Source organism: Mus caroli, unplaced genomic scaffold (assembly GCF_978045245.1).
Source record: "Mus caroli unplaced genomic scaffold, Mus_caroli_1 scaffold_15, whole genome shotgun sequence".
Classification (NCBI taxonomy): Eukaryota; Metazoa; Chordata; class Mammalia; order Rodentia; family Muridae; genus Mus; species Mus caroli.
In genome coordinates, this window is record NW_028227270.1 from 106,840,809 (window position 1) to 106,861,549 (window position 20,741).

At 38.4% G+C, this 20,741-nt stretch overlaps 1 protein-coding gene across 7 annotated transcripts in view; it reads left to right on the forward strand.

The window, feature by feature from the left end:
* Hecw1 (HECT, C2 and WW domain containing E3 ubiquitin protein ligase 1) overlaps positions 1-20,741 on the forward strand; it is a 287,293-nt gene that overhangs the window by 154,404 nt on the left and 112,148 nt on the right. For all 7 annotated transcript variants that reach the window (XM_021180044.2, XM_029468498.2, XM_029468503.2 and 4 more), the window contains 2 exons: positions 9,367-9,461; positions 20,225-20,300. In XM_021180044.2, coding sequence (XP_021035703.1) covers positions 9,367-9,461; positions 20,225-20,300 — 171 coding nt within the window. The remainder of the gene's footprint in view (positions 1-9,366; positions 9,462-20,224; positions 20,301-20,741) is intronic.

Sequence of the window (20,741 nt, forward strand, 5' to 3'; positions counted from 1 at the left end):
GGACCATCCAGAGACTACCCCACCCAGGGATCCATCCCATAATCAGCCACCAAACCCAGACACTATTGCAAATGTCAGCAAGATTTTGCTGAAGGGACACTGATATAGCTGTCTCATGTGAGGCTATGCCAGTGCCTGGCAAATACAGAAGTGGATGCTCACAGTCATCTATAAGATGAAACACAGGGCCCCCAATGGAGGAGCTAGAAAAAGTACCCAAGGAGCTGAAGGGGTCTGCAACCCTATAGGTGGAACAACAATATGAACTAACCAGTACCCCCAGAGCTCGTGTCTCTAGCTGCATATGTAGCAGAAGATAGCCTAGTCGACCATCATTGGGAAGAGAGACCCCTTGGTCTTGCAAACATTATATGCCCCAGTACAGGGGAATGCCAGGGCCAAGAAGAGGGAGTAGGTGGGTAGGGGAGCAGGGTGGGGGGGGAAGTATAGGAAACTTTCGGGATAGCATTTGAAATGTAAATAAAGAAAATATCTAATAAAAAAGTTAAAAATTAAATAAAATACATGTTTAAGGGAAGGAAAAATACAGACTTTGTCGTCAATTTTTTTCAAAGACATGATATCATGCTTTGAAGGTTTCCATGAGTTCTTGGTTCACATAACCACTAATCTGCCTATACGATTTAACATAGACCTGTAAGTATTTTCCTCAAACATTTGTTCAAAGGCGTTGCAATCATTTTCTTCCTTGGATGAAAAGACACACATTTCCCTACTACCTCCTATATCACTTAGTTTTTTTTCCCCAGCATGCTGATTTCCCTGGCATCCACAGACAGTGTACCCAGTGTGGAATGGCACTGACTGTGAATAGCAAGCTGCCCAAACCTGTTGCCTTACCCAGAGCTCTCTATGATTCCTAGCCTATCAGAAACCCGCCACTTGGACCTGGCTGTGTAGACCTAATGTGATGTAATTTCCAAATACATTGGATAATATTATGAAACTAGGCTATCAGATGGTCCACTGAAAGCTTGAACATGCAATTAATGGGAGTATTAGATGCCAGCAGGAAAAGCATGACTCGGGAAGAAAAAGCCCATGAGCAACCAGATATTTCTCATGCCATGAGAAGTCTTATCAATGGCAGTTTAATGGGTTTTTAGAAACTCAAGCCATGAGAAGTCTTTCCAATGGCAGTTTAATGGGCTTTTAGAAACTTGAAGAGCTAATTAAAATTTGCCAGAAAATGTTTAATCTCACTAGTAATCAAGTAGATGAAATGATAATGTATTTCTATTTTAAGTTTATTTTCAGTAATATCCAACTAACAACATTGATTGAGGTTCTATGAGGTGGTGGGAATCTGACATTGCATGTTTCTTGAAGTATAAAGTGGTGTTTGGAAAGAGATCTGTCCACAGGAAGAGAGGATCCTAGATCTGGCCAATGGGAGAATATGGCAATGACCATTTTTTCTACACCAAGGAATCCGTCTCCATCAGTTAGGTGTAAGTTTGATTATAACCCAGGAAAATATCAAAATGGCAGTAGGAAGCAACACAGATACTATCAGCAAAGAAAGCTGTAAAATGCTTGCCCAACTGGATATTATGATCCCACATAAACCTGAAATTCTATTATTCAGTGTGAAAAACAGAGTACGTGTTATACACGTATCTAGAAATTTTTATTGCATTATACATTTGTACTTGAACAGTTGTTTGCTAAGGTTTTTCACTTTAAAAAAATAATGCGAATGTTACCAGAATATTTATAAAGCATAAATCCATGCAGCTTTATAAAATGGAGACTCCTAAAACAAAATTAATAGGTTTGTTTCAATTAATTATATTTACCTATGTTTTCTCATTCATTAATCAATAATATTTATTATCTACTTATAAACATAAGTATATATTGTTTTTTTTTAATTTTTAATATTTTTATTACATATTTTCCTCAATTACATTTCCAATGCTATCCCAAAAGTCCCCCATAGCGCCCCCCACTTCCCTACCCACCCATTCCCATTCTTTTGGCCCTGGCATTCCCCTATATTGGGGCATATAAAGTTTGCAAGTCCAATGGGCCTCTCTTTCCATTGATGGCCGACTAGGCCATCTTTCGATACATATGCAGCTAGAGACAAGAGCTCCAGGGTTCTGGTTAGTACATCATGTTGTTCCAACAATAGGGTTGCAGATCCCTTTAGCTCCTTGGGTACTTTCTCTAGCTTCTCCATTGGGAGCCCTGTGATACATCCAATAGCTGACTGTGAACATCCACTCCTGTGTTTGCTAGGCCCCGGCATCGTCTCACAAGAGACAGCTATATTTGGGTCCTTTCAGCAAAATCTTGCTAGTGTATGCAATGGTGTCAGCGTTTAGAAGCTGCTTATGGGACGGATCCCTGGATACAGCAGTCTCTAAATGGTCAATCCTTTCATCACAGCTACGAACTTTGTCTCTGTAACTCCTTCCCTGGGTGTTTTGTTCCCAATTCTAAGAAGGTGCACAGTGTCCACACTTTGGTCTTCATTCTTCTTGAGTTTCATGCGTTTATCAAATTGTATCTTATATCTTGGGTATCCTAAGTTTTGGGCTAATATCCACTTATCAGTGAATACATATTGTGTGAGTTCTTTTGTGATTGTGTTACTTCACTCAAGATGATGCCCTCCAGGTCCATCCATTTGGCTAGGAATTTCATAAATTCATTCTTTTTAATAGCTGAGTAGTACTCCATTGTGTAAATGTACCATAATTTCTGTATCCATTCCTCTGTTGAGGGACATCTGGGTTCTTTCCAGCTTCTGGCTATTATAAATAGGGCTGCTATGAACATAGTGGAGCATGTGTCCTTTTTACCGGTTGGGACATCTTCTGGATATATGCCCAGGAGAGGTATTGCTGGATCCTCCGGTAGTACTATGTCCAATTTTGTGAGGAACCGCCAGACTGATTTCCAGAGTGGTTGTACAAGCTTGCAATCCCACCAACAATGGAGGAGTGTTCCTCTTTCTCCACATCCTCGCCAGCATCTGCTGTCTCCTGAATTTTTGATCTTAGCCATTCTGACTGGTGTGAGGTGGAATCTCAGGGTTGTTTTGATTTGCATTTCCCTGATGATTAAGGATGTTGAACATTTTTTCAGGTGTTTCTCTGCCATTCGGTATTCCTCAGGTGAGAATTCTTTGTTCAGTTCTGAGCCCCATTTTTTAATGGGGTTATTTGACTTTCTGGAGTCCACCTTCTTCAGTTCTTTATATATATTGGATATTAGTCCCTTATCTGATTTAGGATAGGTGAAGATCCTTTCCCAATCTGTTGGTGGTTTTTTTGTCTTATTGATGGTGTCTTTAGCCTTGCAGAAGCTTTGTAGTTTCATGAGGTCCCACTTGTCAATTCTCGATCTTACAGCACAAGCCATTACTGTTCTATTCAGGAATTTTTCCCCTGTGCCCATATCTTCAAGGCTTTTCCCCACTTTCTCCTCTATAAGTTTCAGTGTCTCTGGTTTTATGTGAAGTTCCTTGATCCACTTAGACTTGACCTTAGTACAAGGAGATAGGAATGGATCGATTCGCATTCTTCTACATGTTAACAACCAGTTGTGCCAGCACCATTGGTTGAAAATGCTGTCTTTCTTCCACTGGATGTTTTTAGCTCCCTTGTCGAAGATCAAGTGACCGTAGGTGTGTGGGTTCATTTCTGGGTCTTCAATTCTATTGCATTGGTCTATTTGTCTGTCACTATACCAGTACCATGCAGTTTTTATCACAATTGCTCTGTAGTAGAGCTTTAGGTCCTGCATGGTGATTCCACCAAAGGTTCTTTTATCCTTGAGAAGAGTTTTTGCTATCCTAGGTTTTTTGTTATTCCAGATGAATTTGCAGATTGCACTTTCTAATTCGTTGAAGAATTGATTTGGAATTTTGATGGGGATTGCTTTGAATCTGTAGATTGCTTTTGGCAAGTTGGCCATTTTTACAATGTTGATCCTGCCAATCCATGAGCATGGGAGATCTTTCCATCTTCTGAGATCTTCTATAATTTCTTTCTTCAGAGACTTGAAGTTTTTATTATACAGATCTTTCACTTCCTTAGTTAGAGTCACGCCAAGATATTTTATATTATTTGTGACTATTGAGAAGGGTGTTGTTTCCCTAATTTCTTTCTCAGCCTGTTTATTCTTTGTGTAGAGAAAGGCCATTGATTTGTTTGAGTTAATTTTATATCCAGCTACTTCACCGAAGCTGTTTATCAGGTTTAGGAGTTCTCTGGTGGAATTTTTAGGGTCACTTATATATACTATCATATCATCTGCAAAAAGTGATATTTTGACTTCATCTTTTCCAATTTGTATCCCTTTGATCTCCTTTTGTTGTCGAATTGCTCTGGCTAGGACTTCAAGTACAATGTTGAGTAGGTATGGAGAAAGTGGACAGCCTTGTCTAGTCCCTGATTTTACAGGGATTGCTTCAAGCTTCTCACCATTTACTTTGATCTTGGCTACTGGTTTGCTGTAGATTGCTTTTATCATGTTTAGGTATGGGCCTTGAATTCCTGATCTTTCCAAGACTTTTATCATGAATGGGTGTTGGATCTTGTCAAATGCTTTTTCCGCATCTAAAGAGATGACCATGTGGTTTTTGTCTTTGAGTTTGTTTATATACTGGATTACGTTGATGGATTTCCGTATATTGAACCATCCCTGCATCCCTGGGATGAAACCTACTTGGTCAGGATGGATGATTATTTTGATGTGTTCTTGGATTCGGTTAGCAAGAACTTTATTGAGGATTTTTGCATCAATATTCATAAGGGATATTGGTCTGAAGTTTTCTATCTTTGTTGGGTCTTTTTGTGGTTTAGGTATCAGAGTAATTGTGGCTTCATAGAATGAGTTGGGTAGAGTACCTTCTGTTTCTATTTTGTGGAATAGTTTGTGAAAAACTGGGATTAAATCTTCTTTGAAGGTCTGATAGGACTCTGCACTAAACCCATCTGGTCCTGGACTTTTTTTAGTTGGGAGACTATTAATGACTGCTTCTATTTCTTTGGGGGATATAGGGCTGTTTAGATCATTAACCTGATCTTGATTCAACTTTGGTACCTGGTATCTGTCTAGGAACTTCTCCATTTCATCCAGGTTCTCCAGTTTTGTTGAGTATAGCCTTTGGTAGAAGGATCTGATGGTGTTTTGGATGTCTTCAGGATCTGTTGTTATGTCTCCTTTTTCATTTCTGATTTTGTTAATTAGGATGCTTTCCCTGTGCCCTCTAGTGAGTCTGGCTAAGGGTTTATCTATCTTGTTGATTTTCTCAAAGAACCAGCTCCTTGATTGGTTGATTCTTTGAATAGTTTTTCTTGTTTCCACTTGGTTGATTTCGCCCCTGAGTTTGATTATTTCCTGCCGTCTACTCCTCTTGGGTGAATTTGCTTCCTTTTGTTCTAGTGCTTTTAGGTATGTTGTCAAGCTGCTAATGTGTGCTCTCTCTAGTTTCCTTTTGGAGGCACTCAGAGCTATGAGTTTTCCTCTTAGAAATGCTTTCATTGCGTCCCATAAGTTTGGGTATGTTGTGGCTTCATTTTCATTGAACTCTAAAAAGTCCTTAATTTCTTTCTTTATTCCTTCCTTGACCAAGGTATCATTGAGAAGAGTGTTGTTCAGTTTCCACGTGAAGGTTGGCTTTCTATTATTTATTTTGTTATTGAAGATCAGCCTTAGTCCATGGTGATCTGATAGGATGCATGGGACAATTTCAATATTTTTGTATCTGTTGAGGCCTGTTTTGTGACCAATTATGTGGTCAATTTTGGAGAAGGTACCATGAGGTGCTGAGAAGAAGGTATATCCTTTTGTTTTAGGATAGAATGTTCTGTAGATATCTGCCAGATCCATTTGACTCATAATTTCTCTTAGTTTCTCTGTGTCCCTGTTTAGTTTCTGTTTCCATGATCTGTCCATTGGTGAAAGTGGTGTGTTGAAGTCTCCCACTATTATTGTATGAGGTGCAATGTGTGCTTTGAGATTTACTAAAGTTTCTTTAATGAATGTGGCTGCCTTTGTATTTGGAGCATAGATATTCAGGATTGATAGTTCCTCTTGGAGGATTTTACCTTTGATGAGTATGAAGTGCCCCTCCCTGTCTTATTTGATGACTTTGGGTTGGAAGTCAATCTTATCAGATATTAGAATGGCTACTCCAGCTTGTTTCTTCATACCATTTGCTTGGAAAATTGTTTTCCAGCCTTTCATTCTGAGGTAGTGTCTATCTTTTTCTCTGAGATGAGTTTCCTGTAAGCAGCAAAATGTTGGGTCTTGTTTGTGTAGCCAGTTTGTTAGTCTATGTCTTTTTATCGGGGAGTTGAGTCCATTGATATTAAGAGATATTAAGGAAAAGTAATTGTTGTTTCCTGTTATTTTTGTTGTTAAAGTTGGCATTCTCTTCTTGTGGCTGTCTTCTTTTAGGTTTGTTGAGGGATTACCTTCTTGTTGTTTCTAGGGCGTGGTTCCTGTCCTTGTATTGGTTTTTTCCTGTTATTATCCTTTGAAGGGCTGGATTCGTGGAGAGATAATGTGTGAATTTGGTTTTGTTGTGGAATACTTTGGTTTCTCCATCTATGGTAATTGAGAGTTTGGCTGGGTATAGTAGCCTGGGCTGGAATTTGTGTTCTTTTAGTGTCTGTATAACATCCGTCCAGGATCTTCTGGCTTTCATAGTCTCTGGTGAAAAATCTGGTGTAATTCTGATAGGCTTGCCTTTATATGTTACTTGGCCTTTTTCTCTTACTGCTTTTAGTATTCTATCTTTATTTAGAGCATTTGTTGTTCTGATTATTATGTGTCCGGAGGTATTTCTTTTCTGGTCCAGTCTATTTGGAGTTCTGTAGGCTTCTTGTATGTTCATGGGCATCTCTTTCTTTAGATTTGGGAAGTTTTCTTCTATAATTTTGTTGAAGATGTTTGCTGGTCCTTTGAGTTGAAAATCTTCATTCTCATCCACTCCTATTATCCACAGGTTTGGACTTCTCATTGTGTCCTGTATTTCTTGGATGTTTTGAGTTAGGATCTTTTTGCATTTTACATTTTCCTTGATTGTTGTGCCGATGTTCTCTATGGAATCTTCTGCACCTGAGATTCTCTCTTCCATCTCTTGTATTCTGTTGCTGATGCTGGTATCTATGGTTCCAGATTTCTTTCCTAGGGTTTCTATCTCCAGTGTTGCCTCATTTTGGGTTTTCTTTATTGTGTCTACTTCCCTTTTTAGGTCTAGTATGGTTTTGTTCATTTCCATCATCTGTTTGGATGTGTTTTCCTGTTTTTCATTAAGGACTTCTACCTGTTTGATTAGGTTATCCTGTTTTTCTTTAAGGATTTGTAACTCTTTAGCAGTGTTCTCCTGCAATTCTTTAAGGGATTTTTGTGCTTCCTCTTTATTGTCTTCTACCTGTTTACCAGTGTTCCTTTGTATTTCTTTAAGTGTGTTATTAAAGTCCTTCTTGAAGTCCTCTACCATCATCAGGAGATATGCTTTTAGATCCGTGTCTAGCTTTTCCGGTGTGTTGGGGTGCCCTGGACTGGGCGAAGTGGGAGTGCTGGGTTCTGATGATGGTGAGTGGTCTTGGTTTCTGTTAGTAAGATTATTACGTTTACCTTTCGCCATCTGGTAATCTCTGGGGTTAGTTGTTGTCGTTGTCACTGTTTAAAGATTGGAGCAGAAGCTGTGTTCCACTCACCAGCAGTATCAAAATCCTGTGGCGGGGGTCGTGGGTAGCTGGCGGGTGTCAGCCGACCCTGCGCCCTAGCTACCCTGGTGCTTTTCTGACCGGAAGAGGCTTGTGGCCCTACGTAGGCCGGATTTCTGCCTCCCCAACCAGAGCAGTCTCAGGTCCCGCGTGATTGGACTGGAGCAGAAGCTGTGTTCCACTCACCAGCAGTCTCAAAATCCTGTGGCGGGGGTCGTGGGTAGCTGGCAGTACCCGGTGCTGGTCCAGCCGGAAGAGGCCTGTGGTCCTACTCAGGCTGGTTTTCTGCTTCCCTAACTAATGCAGTCTCTGGTCCCACATGCAATTGGATTGGAGCAGAAGCTGTGTTCCACTCTCCAGAAGTCTTAAGATCCTGTGGCGGGTGTTGTGGGTAGCTGGCGAGTGTCAGCCGACCCTGCGCCCTAGCTACCCCAGTGCTTTTCTGACCGGAAGAGGCTTGTGGCCCTATGTAGGCCGGATTTCTCCCTCCCCAACCAAAGCAGTCTCAGGTCCCGCGTGATTGGACTGGAGCAGAAGCTGTGTTCCACTCACCAGAAGTCTCAAAATCCTGTGGCGGGGGTCGTGGGTAGCTGGCGGGTGTCAGCCGACCCTGCGCTCTAGCTATCCAGGTGCTGATCCGGCCGGATGAGGCCTGTGGCCCTACTCAGGCCGGTTTCTGCTTCCCTAACTAATGCAGTCTCAGGTCCCGTGCGCAATTGGATTGGACAAGTATATATTGTTATATGTGAACATAATAGTATATTTTATAAAACTATTTATATGAATAAAATAATTTAAAAACACAACCTGCCAAAGTATTCTAACTATGAATAAATGGCATTATATCAAACAGTGAGCTGAAAACACTAGCCACCATTAGGTAACAGAGGGGGCTTGAAGAATTATTTCTACTGCAGTGTTAACTGTCAGAAAGCAAGAGGGTCACATGATGATTTGGTCCTCATATTACTACCATCACTGACATTTCCTGAACACTTAATTGAACTCTAACTGTTTTTGTTTGCTTGGCCAACATCATATAGAGTAATGTTATTGTGAGTTCCATTTACATATGAAGAGTCTGGGATACAAGGAAGTTAAATGACTTGTTCATTGTCTCACAAACTATAAATCAAAGACCGCCAGTGGGATTCCCCCAAAACATATCTTTTTCTGTTTACCACCTATAGATATAGATCTATGTCTATAACTATACAAAAATTTTATCACTGACAAATAGAGGAATTTAAAATTTTTCTTTCCTTTGATGTATTGTTCTCTCAGTCTTTTTTTAATCATCACAATATTAACTGCAGTAAAATATGATAGGAAACTACAAAGAAATAAAACTACCTAAAATCTTAGAACTACAGATTTAAAAGTAATAACATCCAGTGAGATAGATAGGATGCCAAGTAATGGATTTATTTAACATGAGCACGGAAATACTAAAGCCCACACAATTTTTCATGACATAGGTTTTGAAAGACATACTGGTCCAGGGGGCCAACATAAACCATCATTGTTAAGTGTTGCATGCTGGCTCTTGAGAGGCGTCAGTCTGAAGTTGCTGGAGAGTTCCCCTTGAACTATGGCTGTTTCATCCTAGATTACCCTAATGACTCAGTTTCATTTTATTTTTGTTTTTCAGCTGAAACTAAGATCTGCTTCAAATACTACCACGGAGTAAGTGGGGCCCTGCGAGCTACAACCCCCAGTGTCACTGTCAAGAACTCAGCAGCCCCTGTAAGTCTCTGCTCTCCCTCCTGCTCAGACCCAGTTCACATAGTTAGTTCCTGTCCAGCAACAGTTATCGCTGTTTTTTTTCATGTGTGTTCTCACACAATTATACACATGCACACATCTGCAATTTCTCACACCTACACTTATGTGTAGATATATTGATAGATCAATTAAGAGTTCACACATACATACACACACACACACACACACCCCTCTGACTAATGATAAAGAAAGACACCAGAAGCTGTCCTTTTCAGAGTGCAAGCAAGTGAATGGTTTTGTTTGTTTGTTTTTATAATTTTATTTTTTTCTATAACCACAACACTCATATATATATATATATGCAAATAGAAGAAAGTATTCAAAAAACATAAGAGCCGTTATCCAAAATAAGAGTTATTATATTAATTTTACTTTTATTATAATATTTCTACCAGTATATTTGGATTTACACGTAAAGTTTCTAATCCTGTTGAGGAGTGTTCAAACCCAATTCTTAAACGTCTTTACTTTTCTTTCCCTTCTCTTTACTTTTTTTTTCCCCTTGGTTATCTATTTTATTTTATTTTTTTTAATTAGGTATTTTCCTTGTTTACATTTCCAATGCTATCCCAAAAGTCCCCCATACACACACCCCCAATCCCCTACCCACCCACTCCCCCTTTTTGGCCCTGGCGTTCCCCTGTACTGGGGCATATAAAGTTTGCAAGTCCAAAGGGCCTCTCTTTCCAGTGATGGCTGACTAGGCCATCCTTTGAGAAAGTACCCAAGGAGCTAAAGGGAACTGCAACCTGAATGTTAGAGACATGCCAAGCATCTGGATTTCCCTCAGCAAAATGTTTCCATAGGGATATACGTAGTAGCACTGTATGAGGCTTTCTTTAAGAAGCATTTATAATAAGTGATTTTGGATATTTATGTTTTTGATGTTTTAGTTTCTTTTTAAACTTAAAATTAAACTAATTAAGTAGAATGTATTAACTCAGATTCATCTTAGTTATAGGAAATGATAGACCTAGAAAAGATAGAATCTCACTTTCTACTCTTTGGGTAAATGCAGACTCTACCTAAAAACTGAACCCAAACAATGTACCTCAAGCCAAATTACTAGCAAATCACGGATCCAGGATTCAGCTTTGTTTTGATTTTTGTATATTTTGGTTTTGACATTGTTATTGTTGATTATATTCTTTTGAGACATGGTCTCAGCATGTAGCCCAGGCTGTCCTGGAACCAACTATTCAAGTTGGATTCACATAGATCATTCTTCCTATGCCTCCCGAGTGCTGAGATCATAGAAGTGTGCCATCAAGTCCAACTGTACATCCAGGATTTAAATCACACCTTTTGTTCTCTACTATGTGGTTCTAGTCAGTACTACAAGAGGAGACATTGTCTTTTCTTTAATTTTCCCCTAGTCTTTATCTTTGTATTGTTTTTCATTTTTCTTATTACTTCTTCCAGAGATTCATAAAACTTGTTTTGATCATATTTATCAATTTTTTCAACTTTCCCCATATCCATCCTCCTTTCCTACTAACCCAACTTTACAACTTTATGTCATATTTATTCTTTCAAGATTATTTATGCTTTGTTGCTTTTGTTGTTGTATTTGGGGTTGCTTTGTTTGTTTGTTTGTTTGTTGAGACAGGGTTCCTCTATGTATCCCCAGCTGACCTTGAATCTGCCATATAGATCACTCACAGAGTGAGTGCTGGAATTAAAAACATGCACTATCACACCCAGCTTAAGAGCAATTTTTTGCAGCCTAAATATTTTTGGATGTATAGTTTTGCATTGTAGAGTGGTCCACTTACTAGGGACTACATTCTTAGAGGAAACTAACTCTTGCTCTTCTAGTAGCTAACAAATGCCAAGAGCTCTGCAGCTCAGGATGAAATTCGTGCTCAACTCCTCATGCCATCCTAGGATTTGGTCTGACTTGGGCCTGCATAGGTTTTAAATATGCTGTCACAACCACAGTGAGTTCACATGTGCAGTTGCCCTGCCATGTCCAGAAGACATTGTTTCTTTATAGTCATCCTGCTGCCTCAGGCTCCTACTCATTTTGCCCCTCTTCCACAATTCCACAATGACATCTGACCCTTCCACAGTGAGCTGTGCTAGCATGCTCTCTTTTAAGTGTGAGGATGCTGTGATCTCGTATTCTCTGCCCCTTAACCAACTGTGAGCCACTGTGTTAATCACCTTCTACTGCAAATACAATCTTCTCAGAAGGAGAGTGAGAGATGTGACTATGGGTGTAAAAAAAAAAGTCAGTTTAATACTGGGCACATTTACGAGAATGATAGGAGTAGAGTTCTCCTAAGACCTATGACTTGTCCAGCTAGGTTCTTAGCCTGATAATGAAGCCATGCGTGGCTTAGTCCTATGGAGTGGGTCTAAAATGCAATCAGAAAGTGGCTGGTTTGTCCTATAATGGTCATGCCACTATTAAACAAGTGGGTATGTCTTCCTGGACCAGCCATTGTTATAACTTTCAGGGTGCATAGCTGGGTAAAACTAATGATTAATTTCCTCCCCTAGTAGCTTTTATAGTACCTTCCAGTACATTGAAAGCTAGCTGGCTGGTAAGGTTATGTCTAAGACCAATAGCAAAAAAATACCTTGAAAGGATACTCTCCAACCAGTTGAGATGTCTGCAGCCTGTGCAGTGTGCTACAGGTTTCGGTCTTTCATGAATCGTGGGATTTTAGTGATGCAGCTATCATGGTATCACCCATACTCCTATTGATAACTCCCCCATTAAAAAACACTCACGGATTCACCAAGTTGGACTTTGGTGGTATCTGCACTTTGGTCTACCATCAATTCTATCTCCCAATGAATGCTGTCACAAAACAGTATGAGAGCCCAGTCCTGAGCTCATGTGATGCTGACACTAGAGAGTAGCTCTGGGCTCTCACCACCACATTAAAACTAAGTATATAGGGCCAGTGTAAGTTCTGGAAAGGGACTTTTGTACAAACTGCATTTTAATGTGTAAATAGTTTTTAGGGTGACTATGCTATTGTTGCCCTTATTTCTTGATAGAATGAAATGGTTTTCAAGGTTGTTTCTCTTGCATTTCTCTATTTGATTTCTACCACATTAAGGCAGACAAAACATTTTTTAAGTAAATGCTTTTCCTTCTCAATGAACTACAGCTTTAAGATATTATCATTAAAAAAATAGTTTTTGAACATATGGTGTTGCAATAGAAATTAAACCTAGCTTTAATTTTGCAACACAAGTCATTTATTGGTAAAAATCCAGTGAACATCTGAATTAATGTAAGCTTTTGTAATCTAATCTGGGAACTTAAGCACTGCTTAAAAGAAAAAAATGTAATTAAATTTGCTTGAATGCATTTTAAATTCTATTTTCTCACTGATTATTGCTAGTACTACGTTAATTTATTTAGGGAATGTTACACCTATAGACATTATATCATGCCCAAAATACCATTGAGTTATTTTAAGAACTACAATAAACCTGTAGTTCTTTAGGAACAAAGACAAGATACCCAATGTTTCTTTGATATAACCAACACTTTAATGTTAATAGTAATAAAGTCTAAATACTTACAGTTCTGTTTTTCACCTCCCTTATCTTTAGCATTAGCAGCTATTGTGGTTCTTGCATAAAACGAGGTTGTAATTTATTCTTAATGTCCTGAGGCTCTCATTTTTTTGGTGGTCCTAAGCATAGATAAGAACCTATTATGGTAAGATGTTATAGACTCTAATATAAATGTAAATTAAATGTAAGCCCTGTAATTGAGAACTCATAGTTACTGTAGCATCTAGTATAATACTATCTGAAGATCACATGACTGGAGCATGAAGCCTCTTGTGCTAGTGTGTAAGGGCAGGTGTGACAAAAAAAAAAAAAAAAGCCAGTAACTGTTGGCTTCCAGAGGAGGTGGCATGTGAGCTAAAACTAGCAGTATGGACAGAACCTCTAGCCGGGGAAAAAAGGCAATGCAAGGCTGGGCAGGCGGACATGGAGGACAGAAACATAGGGTCTGCAGTGACACATACACAGTATGGAGGGACATCTAAGTTGTGCTAGGCCTGAAGGACACACAGCTGGTTTTACCATATCTCTTGCTGCACATCTTTATAACATGTTTGTTATTTTATTGGTAGCACGAGTAATAAGCTTTATATTTCCTTCTATTCTCTATCAAAGATAATTTTTGAAGCTAAATTTTCCTTTTCAGCATCCTTGCCTGGTCGCATTTTTCCAATGCATTCCAGTGTCTCTTAATAAGCTCATGGTATGCCTTATGATCTCTCATTCTATTTCAAAGAACAGACATCCATCTAGCTATATAATTTCTCCAACACAATATATGATAATCTTTCTGCAGCTTGCTCCATTGCCCACTGGAAGCTTCCTGAGTTCTTTATCAAGGATATGTCCTGATGGAAGGTTTTCATCCTGACCTTCCCCATTCTGTGGATGCATCTGTAGGGCCTACTGGCCTTGAGCAGAAGTAATTTCTCCACACTACCTTGTGATTTTCTCTTGGAGTGGAGATTCAATTTTAGGCTGGTCTTGTAATACATCGTATCAACAAGACCCTGTAAAGCTCCTAGCATAGCTTCCCACAGCTGTCTTATAAGACACCGTCAGCTTGTCATGCCAATACCTGGGTGCCACAGGCTCTGAACAACTCCAACAGCCTTGAAGGGCAATATCCATGCAGCTGGGAAAAGGCCACCAGAGTGAAAAGCAAAAAGATGACATTATATTGCTACTTGATTTGGGACCACAAATTTCAAGGCAGAGTATCTCCCACATTCACAGTTTCTATAGTGTAATAATGTATTTCTTATATTATCTTTAACAGTAAAACTTCATGACAATGCTCTCAAATTTGCTTTATGATGGGCTAGTCTTATCTTTATCTCAGATGCCATTGTTTATTTCATAGCCTTTATTTTCTGGCACTTTTAATGAGAACTTGAAAGAGAACAAAACAGGATAATTTTGAAACGTCTTCTTTTGAGTAGTGGTCTTTCCATCCCATGAGCCAAAGAAGACTTAGGAAGACTGTGGAATGGCAAGAATCCCAAAATGTCACAGTTTTTTCAACTGTAGTTATTTTCAGTTGCTATTGTTGATGGTGATGATGGTGATGATGGTGATGGTGGTGATGATGATGACGATGATATCGTTTCCCCTTTAGTTATGCTTATAAAGAATTGCTTTCATAAACAGGAAGATTTAGAACATGTCCATAGTCATTTCCACAAATCAATTTAATCATATTTAGCCAGGTTTTATGATCTTCTCATATTCACGGTACCATACCCACGTTCTCAAACATGTCTTTTTATCCAATCCTGATTGAGAAACCTAGTTTCCTTCGATTTGGGGAAATTGATAGAAAGTTTAAGTTTGGGGGGCCTTTTAACTTGGATTTTAGTAGTAACAACATGTTTTTTTTATTACTGTATCAAAATGTTTGAGACTTGGAACTTAAGAATTATTTTGTTTTGATTTACGGTCTTTAAGGCTTATTCTATGGTTATAGTCTCAGTGTCTGAGGGCCTAGCTGAGGCAGAATGTCACTGGACAAGAGTACATTCTGCCCATTTTATAATGGCTGGGAAGAAAACAGAATAAGAGAATAGGTTTACATCCCATTAGCAAATTTAAGGGCTTTCCCTAACAACCTAACATCTTTCTACCAGGCCCACCACTTAAAGTTCTCACCATTTCCCAATAGTCATATGTGGTGAGAATCAAGCCTTTAACTATATGGGCCATCCTTGAATACTCAAGACACTCAACACACAAACAATGATCACAAACTGTAACACAAACCATAGGAGTCTTTTTTAAATAAAAATTTTTGAAAGCAGACTTTTTTGTTCAATCTATGCTCAGAAGAGGTCAACTAGACATTTCTCTTTTCACTGAATGTGTTAAATTGGTTTTGTGTGTTTGTGCATTCATATTATCCTGTAGGTGTGCATGAGAGCCAGGGGTCAAAGTCAGATGTTGTTCCCCAGGATCAACCCACTTTATTTTTAAAGATAGACACTTGCTGGGACCTGAAGATTGCAGTGTGAGCCCTCTGACCAGCAAGTTTGAGAGATCTGCCTCTGCATCCCCAGAGCTGGGACTACAGCTGCCTGCCACCCTGTCTGGTCTTTCACACACATGCATGTTCCTGCTTGAATGGTCTTTATGCTTCCATAGCAAGCACTTCTGTGACTGACCAACTGCCTCAGGCCTATTAGAATTGTTTTGTGAATTAATTTTGTTTTTCCATTCCCCCTTACACATCCACAACTTATATTTGCAATGTGTCTTTAATAATTACCTAAATAAACACAAAAAGGAAATTTCATCCATAATGCTGAGACCAAAGTTATTATCTTACGTTATGAAAATTAGTTTCTAAATGAAATTATCCCAGCTATACCAGGACAGCAAGTTCTGAAGTAATCATATAATATTCATCTTTTTAATGTCTATCTCTTACACCTCTTTCTGCTAGCCTTTCTCAGATGACAATTTTAGAACACATTTTTGTTTGAAGCAGACTTAAGTCAAATACTAGAGAGAAAACAGATTAAGTCCAGACTTGAGTCCTTGTGATAAAGTCACATACATGATTTACTAGCAAAGATCAGTACAGCCCAAATATCTAGAAGATTCCAGAATTGTTTTCTAATGGAATATTTATGAGACTCTCTGAGTATTGTGACTTTAACTTCTGTCTCTAACCCACAAAGTCAAGGGTAGAAAGGGGAAGCAGTTTCTATGAGGAACACTAAGGGATGGATAAATGTTCTTCCAACTAAGAGCACAAAGGCAGGCTTTGCATTTGCTCCCAATATTTCAGCAAAGGCCAAATCCTATTTGTTTATTTATTTTTAATGTTTTATACAAGAAGAACTTTCAAGTAAGTAAAAATATACACATCAAAAATAAACAAGTCCGAGCCTGGTGTGGTGGGTGCACGCCTTTAATCCCAGCACTTGGGAGGCAGAGGCAGGCGGATTTCTGAGTTCGAGGCCAGTCTGGTCTACAAAGTGAGTTCCAGGACAGCCAGGGCTATACAGAGAAACCCTGTCTCAAAACAAACAAACAAACAAAAAAAAGTTCAAAATCCATACAACTTAGATAACTTATATACAGTTAGAATTGCTGTTGATAATAGATACTGTGAAACTTCACATTAAATTTTATACTTTACACTTTCAGTATCAAATATATTTTATGCACTTATCCACCACCAAAAGAAATCCATGACAATTAGACCTAGAAAACAATTAGTCTTATGTCTTCTTTCATGATCCATGCTCATTACCTGCATTCAGCCCTTCCTCTCTCCCTAGGTAGCTTTGCTGGTCCTCTTTTTCTCATGTATCAACATTTACATATATGCAAATTTATGACCGAATTCTGCATATGAGAGAGAGCATGTGGTTTATTCCTTTCTGACATTGTATAACCCTGATAAAATATTACATATTCTAACTCCATCCACTTTTCTGCAATTTTTTTGGCTTCATTTTCCTTTAGAGCTGAATTTCATCTAGTTCCAATAAATTTATTTATTTATTTATTTATTAAGAATGATTAATCTACATCATTATACATTTGAAAATTATAACATACAGTGGAAAAAATCAAGTTTCTTGGTGTTTTTAAATTACCTTCATGTCACTCATTGAGATTCAGGGATAACAAATTGATTATCAGAACTTTTCAGAAATTTCAAAATTGTTACTATTTTAAAGGTATTTTTAATAAACTTTATGTTTTATTATTTAGGTAGCTATAATTTATGTTTAAAGAATCAAGCACATTGAGTTTACTAGTTCTTACAAAAAACTTAGATTACAGGAATATTTACACAATATGTAACTTAAGGTTCAGATTTCCCATAGGTTTTGTCATGGAATCTCATTCAGAAATTGTCAACCAAGTCCTTCTAATGGTTGGGATTTTCTTTGTTTTTTTTGTTGTTGTTGTTGTTGTTGTTCTGTTTTATCCACTGAATCATATTTTTCTTTTGGACAAATGTATTTGTTAATCTCTGTCATGTTTTAACATTGACTCTTTTATGATGGATGCAAAGTCACAAATAGTTAAAGATATAAAACTGCAGACTTTGAACAAAGTCCAAGTGATCTAGTTTCATCTATATGACTTTGAGTAAATTATTTAAAAGTTTTTGATCCTGTGTTCTCATCTGTGAAATGGCTAAAAAAATAATATTGTTTCATCAGATTGTTTTTTTTGTCATTACTGTAACCATATTTTCTCAGATGATTTCTGAACAAAAAGGATGTGCCAGGGTTGCAGTCATATGCCTGCAAACCCAGTGTCAGCTAAGGGGCAGGATCAATATTGTAAGGCCAACTTGGGCAACATAGCAAGAGACCTTGCCTCAAAAATATCAGAGGAAAAGAAAAATATTCCATTTGTCTGAGTAGTTATTACATAAACATCTGTACACTTACCTAGCATGTTGATGAGTCATGGTACTCTTGTTTACAAACCGTTGCCAGTTATCTAAGACAAAAAGCTTATAACAAAGACAGCATTGCTCGATAGTTAAATTTCAATGTTGTAATCATTGTATGTTTTCAGAACCATGATAATTTTTTTAAATTTATAATTCCTCATCTTTGTAACTCAGAAAAAATGGACTCCACCAGTAATTCAGAAAAATAAAATCAAACTGGTAATTAATTAAACACACACACACACACACACACAAATACATTACAATAGATACATATTTGCCATTGAGGCAATTGTGACTCTCAACCAGCTTTTATTTATTGTATCTCTTTCATTAATTTGTCCTTCATTATTCAGCCCCATGATAAATCATAGATACATATATATGCCTGTTTAGCAATGGTGTGGACCTCCAAATAATTTTAACTTTTGTATCACACATATACCTTGAAGTCCCAATGACTTCTTTTATTACTGAATTCACATTAGTTATGGTCCAATCGCTGTCCATTCCAAGGTCTACTAGAAGGACCAGAGGACTTACCAGAGGGACCTGGGTCTTGCCTGACTATGGAGGAAGGAGTGAAACATTGCATGGCCTCTTTTACCCGTTTACCCTTATTGGTGCCAGGAAAAAGGTCTTCCAAGCTTTGTTGACCATCCAGAAGGACATCTTTGTATCTTTAACTTGTATAAAATTTAGGCAAAACTTAAAAAAAATAACCCAAGTTTTAAGTAAGTCTTGGTTTTATTATGACTCAGTTTCCTCAAGTAGTGAAAATTCAATAAAGTTAGCAAAAGCTTAAGAAATTATCTTGATGAGACATACAACAACAACATTTACGTTGATTTTTGTTACCATTAGTAAATCATTATAACCTTAGGGATTCTAAAAACTTTAATTATTAAACATTGATGTTCCTTAAGTCTCATCATCTGTAAACCTTGAATAACTTACATAAATCTTTCTGACTTTGCTTTCAGCATTTCTGATTTTGTTTTCATTGTGCATGAATGCACGTGTGTGTGTGCATGTGTGTGTGTGTTTATGTGTGTGTGTATGTGTGTGTGTGTGCACATGTGTGTGTGCGCGTGTGTGTGTACGTGCACATACACACACGCATATGTGCACATGCACATATAGACATATTCATCTTTAGGATGGTACTTATTTTATCGTAAAAATCTATCTTCATCTAGAATATTTTAAACCCCCTTCTGCCCTTTCTGTTTGTATTTTTAGAGATTTAAATGGCTACTAAGTGGTTTATCTTACCTTCAACAAAAGCCATTCTATCTTATAGATGGCCAGAATTATCTTAACACTATAATTTCCTGAATACCCCCTTTGAATATTTTTTTAAATCCTACATTCTAAAGGCACAAGAAGCTCACTCTGCTCACCACACATTTTCTCCTATTAAAAGACAGCACTTACATCCAAGAAAGGGAAAGAGGAGGGATTACACTCATTCCAGCATTTATCAGGTTGGTACACAGCGTTGTCTTAGTGCCCTATCACTGTAAAGAGACAACAATACATCAGCACCTCTTATAAAAGAAAGTGTTTAACTGGGCCTTGTGTACATTCAGAGGTTTAGTTCATTATGGTCATTTCAGGAAGCAGGCAGCACCCAGGCAGACATGGTGCTTGAGAGGTAGCTGAGAGTTCTACATCCAGACAATCAGGCAGCAGGAAGGGAGAAACAGCAGGTCTGACGTGAGTATTTGAAACCCAAATCCCACCCCCAGGGACACACTTCCTCCAACCAATACACACATACTCTGACAAGACCGACCACACCTTCTAATAGTGCCACTCTCTGATAACCAAGCATTCAAATCTATGAGGGTCATTCTTATTTGAACAAGCACAAGTATCCATAAACAGGCTAAGCAGACATTTATCTAAAGATTGAGATCTGAGTTCAATTAAGCATAGTGTTTTATATCTCATCTGTCTCCTTGATTGCCTCTCAAAAGCAACCCAGAGTGATATATTTTTATTGTCTATATTATGCTTGTTTAGTAGGGTTTTCTGACTTGCCCATAAACAGAAATCTTCCCCAAGGAGAAGAATTTCCCACAAGCCTCTCCCACAGAAGGGAGAGGGGAGGAATTTGGTTAGAGAAGAGACACAGTGAGATAACACAAGGATGCTGACCAGCTTGTTGCAGATCTTTCCTGTTAACATCTCAGTGCCCCTTGCTAGTATAGTATCTCTTTTGATGTCTCTTTTCCTTGCCTTTCATTTTTCCTTCCTGTTACAGATTTTTAAAGGTATTGGCTCTGAAGAGACTGCTCAAAGTCAAGGAAGCAGGAGGCTGATCAGCTTCTCCCTCTCAGGTACACGTTGCTCACCTACAAGCCTTATGAAGTGCATTCATTTCTTTCTGTTGGTGCTGTAAAACACCATAAGTGACAACTAAAGAAGAAAGTGTTTATTTTGGCTAGCAGTTCTAGGAAACTGTGAGTCAGTCATGGCTGGGTGTAGGCATGACAGCAAGCAGCAAGCATGGAAAAAGGATGGAGAAACAGAGCTCATCGCCAGCCATGAGCAGGAAACACAGAAGGATTGAAAGTAGGACAAAAAAGTCAAATTCTCCAGCCCACCCCATGCAGTGCATTCCATCCAGCCAGGCTGTACCTCACTATAATCTCTCCAGACAGCACCACCAATAAGGAAACCAGTGTTCAAATGCCTCAGCCTATGCGGGACAGTTCTCATTCAAACCACCAAGAGCAGTGAACCTGAACGCTGACCACTTGACTCTAACTAATATACTT